General features: G+C 26.5%; 1 protein-coding gene across 1 annotated transcript; it reads right to left on the reverse strand.

The window, feature by feature from the left end:
• Positions 1-2743: 2743 nt before the first annotated feature.
• OCT59_004921 (uncharacterized protein) lies at positions 2744-2998 on the reverse strand (the record flags this gene model as incomplete). The annotated part of the gene is made up of 1 exon (XM_066138029.1): positions 2744-2998. One exon carries the CDS (start codon positions 2996-2998, stop codon positions 2744-2746), a length of 255 nt encoding a protein of 84 aa, XP_065997214.1.
• Between the last annotated feature and the right edge of the window lie 2222 nt (positions 2999-5220).

A 5220-nucleotide genomic window follows, 5' to 3' on the forward strand; every position in this document is an offset into this window, starting at 1 on the left:
GACAATCAAATTTCTCAAGTGTGTGTCCCGTGTATTTTGAATTTTGCTGTAAGTGTCCCAACTTTTTTGAAATCAGCTGTAATATTAATTCCTTACCGGTTAATTTTCCCCCCGGTTAAGATTAACGGGCGTCCTTAACGTACAGACGTATAGTGGGGGTATTAACGAACGAACGAACTGGCCAAAGTTTAGGAGTTATGCACTTGCACGTGATAGCGTTAACGTTAACTCCGGTCAATTCGTATCTTACACTCTCACTGTACATTAAAACCCGAAGATTAACAACTCCCATAAAAATAATAGTAACGCACTTGAGACTTAAATCAATTTTAAAAAAGTTTTTTTTTCCAAGTATTTTTAATATACAATTTATCATGCAATTTTTCGTAATTTTAATAAAGTCTAATCGTGACTCATAATTTTTAAAGTTTCATAATTCTGACCAGAATTAATAATTCGACCAGAATTAAATTTTTACTGATTATCAAAAATATTGATTTCTGCGGTTATCGGTACACATAATTTCAAAATGTTGATCATGCTATTTATAAAGCTTCATTTACGCATGTTGTACTCATAATCCTTTCTTACATTTGAATTGTTTCAAAAAATAATTTTTTTTTTTTTAAACTAGATATGTATCGTCTATTAAAAACACTTAAATTTAAAGCCGACGATGTTATTATTCATGTTGGAGAAGAACCAGATATTAAAGAATTTCGTTCATATTCTAAAACTTTATGCAATAAATCCGATTATTTTAAAAAAAGACTTTCTGACGAGAATATCGAGAAAGAAGATGGATATTACGTAATTAAGATACCAAATATTAATTCTCAAATTTTTGAAATTATTATCAAGTAATTATGTTCTAATGATTTTTTTTATTTGATAATTTAAAATATTATTTATATTTTTAATCTATTTATGTAAATATAAACGCTGTATATAATAATTATAGGAACTTAAACGGAACTGATGACTTAAATAGAAAGACCGGAGTTGAAATTTTAAATATTATAATTACTTCTGATGATTTAAAATTATATCAATTAGCTAAACAAGCCGAAGAATTCTTTATTAAGAATCGTCAATGTCAATTATTACGAAATGATCCAGTCGGAATTCTAAAATTAGTTCTTCATCATAAAATTCTTAGTAAGATACAAGAATTTTGTTTGGAAACAATCTGTTCTGAACCTGAAATTTTATTTAACTCTGATGATTTTATTGATTTACCCGCTCCTATATTAGAAATTATTTTGAGAAGAAATGATTTAAAATTAATTGAAATTAAAATTTGGGAAAATTTAATTAAATGGGGAAAAGCGCAAGAAGCGCAAGAAAAAACTCTTGATGAGGATAATCAAGAAAAACTTAAAAGATTTACACCATTAATTAGATTTTATGATATTTCTTCTGAAGATTATTTTAACAAAGTCAAACCTATTATACCAAAAGAATTACAAGAAGAAATTTTAAAATTTCATATGATTCCTGAATATAAACCAACATTGGTTAATTTTTTACCGAGACGTATTTATTCTTTTAATTCTGCTTTAATTAATCAAAATCATTTTGCACTTTTTGCAAATTGGATTGATAGAAAACATAAATATTGTAATTTTGTACTTTTATATAGAGCTAGTAGAGATGGTAAAACAGCAACAGCATTTCATAATAAATGTGATAATAAGGGAGCTACTATAGTTGTAGTAAAAATCAAAAATTCAGAACAAATAGCTGGGGGATATAATCCATTTTCTTGGGAATCAAGTGGTAAAAATAAGTCTACAAAAAATAGTTTTATATTTTCATTTAAAGATAAAAACAACTTCCAAAGTGCAAATGTAGCTAATAGTAAAGGAGATCAATATTCTGTAAGATGTCGTTCGCATTGTGGACCATATTTTGGTTATCGTGATTTATATGTAAATCATAATGAAAATGACAAGAATCCTGATATTTGGAATAGTTGGTATGAAAGATCTTATCCTACACTTAATTTACCAAATACTTTTGTTGTAGATGATTATGAAGTTTTTCAAGTAATTAAAAAATGACCTGATTAATTGTGTGTAGGACATTTATTATGCATATGGGTAGGGTTTATAAACATTATTATTGTACGCTATTGTATTTATAAATAAAAAAATATAAACACTTTTTTTGTTTTTTAATAACTATGTAATTGCTAAAAAAAAAATTATAAAGTAGTTCACTTTTTAAATAAATAAATAAAATAAATCGTTGTTCACGCCGAAATTATAATATTACCAATAGTTTTAAGAAAGCGAAGATACGATAATACTCGAAATTTCACGGTAAGGCCATAATGTATTGTACAGGATCCTTATGAAATGCTGAAAATGATAATATTATTATTCAGTAACTTCTTTTATAAGAATTTTTTTTTTTAAAAAAAAGCAATTTTTAACTCGTAATTTATAATTCATCATACTTTAACATATTTTGAAAATAAATCGTCGTTTAACAATAAAATCTTTGGTTTTAATTTTTATGAAAAAACTGTAATTTAGGATCTCGATATCATTGTATAATTTCAAAATATCAATAGTTTTTAAAAAAAATGTGATGAAACCAATTAGGTCATATTAGATATAATAAATAATTCATTACTTCTAATATACAAGTTGTAATAATAAATAAAAAAAATATACAATTTATAAGAATAAATAATTAACTACATTATACTACACTCCCAAATTATAATTTATCCTCTTTAACATGAGTTTTGGTTTAAAGGTTTTTTTATGACTTGAAAAACTTCATAATCATCTATATTAAATCTTCCTGATGGCATACCAACAAGGTAAGGATAAGAATATTGACCACATTTCATAACTGGATTACTATACCAAATACCACTATTTACAAATAAATCATTATAACCAAATAATGGACCACAATATGAATTACAAACTATAGAATATGTACCACCGTTACTATAACTTACATTTGCAGTTTGAACGTTCATTCTATCTGTTAATAAAAATATAAAACTATCTTTTGTTGACTTATAACTACCACTTGAATCCCATTCAAGTGGATTGTATCCTCCAACTATTTGTTCTGAATCCTTAATTTTTACAACGGTTATAGTGGCTCTCTTATTGTCACATTTTTCATGAAATGCTGCATTGGTATTTCCATCTCTGCTAGCTCTATATAAAAGAATAAATTTATAAGGAACTTTAGTATCGTTGATATCTTCATCATTTCTATCAATCCAATCAGCAAAAAGTGCGACATGTTTTCGATTAATTAGAACAGAATCAATGGAACGTCTTGGTAAAAGGTTAAGTGGTGGTTTCCATCCAGGAACAAGATGAAATTTTAAAATTTCATCTCGTAATTCTTTAGATAAGACTTCTTCATATGGTTTAACCCTATTTATGTAATCTTCAGAAGATATTTCATAAAATCTAATTAAAGGAATAAAATTATGAAGGATACTCTCAAAAATTTTAAATTCTTCTTGATCCCATTTAGAGACGTCTTTATTATTAAGTTCTTGTTCTTGTGCTAATCCCCATTTAATTAAACCATTCCAAATTTCAATTTCATCTAAATCTAAGTCATCTTGTTTTAAAAGAAATTCCAATAAAGGTGCTTCTAAACTGATAAATTTATCGGAATTGATTATCATATCAACTTTTTCAAGACAAAAAATTAATAAATAACTGAATAATCCATTTTGATAAACTCTTTGCAAAATTTCTACAATATTCTGTTGTAAAAACTCATACTGATTTTTGATTAAATGTTTTTGAATACATGAGATTAATTTTTGAATGTTCAGTTCATCAACTGCCATTAAAAGTTCTAATATTTTAGGACCTTGTACGTCCGTAAAATCTACTTTCCCACAATAGATAAATCTAAAAAAAAAAAAGATTACAAATAAATTTGCGTCACATTTAATAATAATATTTTACATTTATTACCTTAAAATAATTTCAAATAATTCAGAAGAAATATTAGGTTTTTTAAGAATAAATTTTCCATCCTTTTTCTCGACCCAATCATTATAAAATGCTGCACAAAAGTATTGAGATCTCGTACACAGAATAAGAGAATGTGCGTGAATTTCTTTTAAATTTTCATTTTCACCAGCAAATATAATGACATCATATGCTATTTCAGTTTCTTCAGTTTCAAGTAATTTTTCATAATCAGTACTAACTTCTTGGGGATATTCAAATGTCATTTTTTTTATTTTATAAATTTTTGGGTAAGATAGAATTAATAAGAATTTCATTTTTCATTAATAAATTTATTAAGTACTAGGTCGTGTGACTATATGTGAAACGTTGATCAAATTTTAACTCCGATGTTTTCCGAAATGAGTCACAGCGTACGAGAATATATTGTATCGCGAATATATTGTATCGCAAACTAAGAAACGGGTCTGAAGAGTCAAATATATATGTTCGCATCAATAGTTTTAGCATTATATTTTAAGTTTTCATTTTTATGAATAATTGGTGTGACGCAATCTTCGATTCGTGAGTCCATACCCTATATAAAAAATTTTTATACGAATATTTCCATTGTTTCTCCGTGGCTTTCGGTGGCTTTCGTAAAAATTCCGTGAAAATGATACTTTCACGGATATCCGTGTTAGATAGATGAAAATTTTCATGATTTAAGGCTATGAAAATGATACATTCACGGAAAAAACATGGAAATATAAACACGGATCAACATTTATTTACAGGGATAGCGTATGTCAGATGTACTCATGTGCATGATGAATTGTTCCTGTATTGTGAACTGTTCTTAATTTCTTGATAAAGTAATAAGAATATGATTGTTTCATAAAATTTAGGTTTTACATTTTGATTCTTTTTTTTTTTTTGAAAAATTCAATATAATCAATGATTTGTCAATACATGACGAAACTCTCTCACACCATAATCATTGAGAATAAATTACATTTATTAGAAACTTTCTAATTTATAAGTTGTCGCTCTTTGGGCAGATTTTAACCTAAACGGCCTATCCCAAACTTAACTAATCATATATCCTATCTTTTAACACTAATCCTAACCTAATCCCAATACTAACCTGACGTCAATCAGATAATCCTGACCTAGATCTACCATAACTCCATTTACTTAGTAAACAATTATATAATAGTGTGAAACACAATTTGATGATTTGCGCAGTAATATTTATTATGTAGCACAAAATCTT

This window comes from Rhizophagus irregularis, chromosome 13 (genome assembly GCF_026210795.1).
Source record: "Rhizophagus irregularis chromosome 13, complete sequence".
NCBI lineage: Eukaryota > Fungi > Glomeromycota > Glomeromycetes > Glomerales > Glomeraceae > Rhizophagus > Rhizophagus irregularis.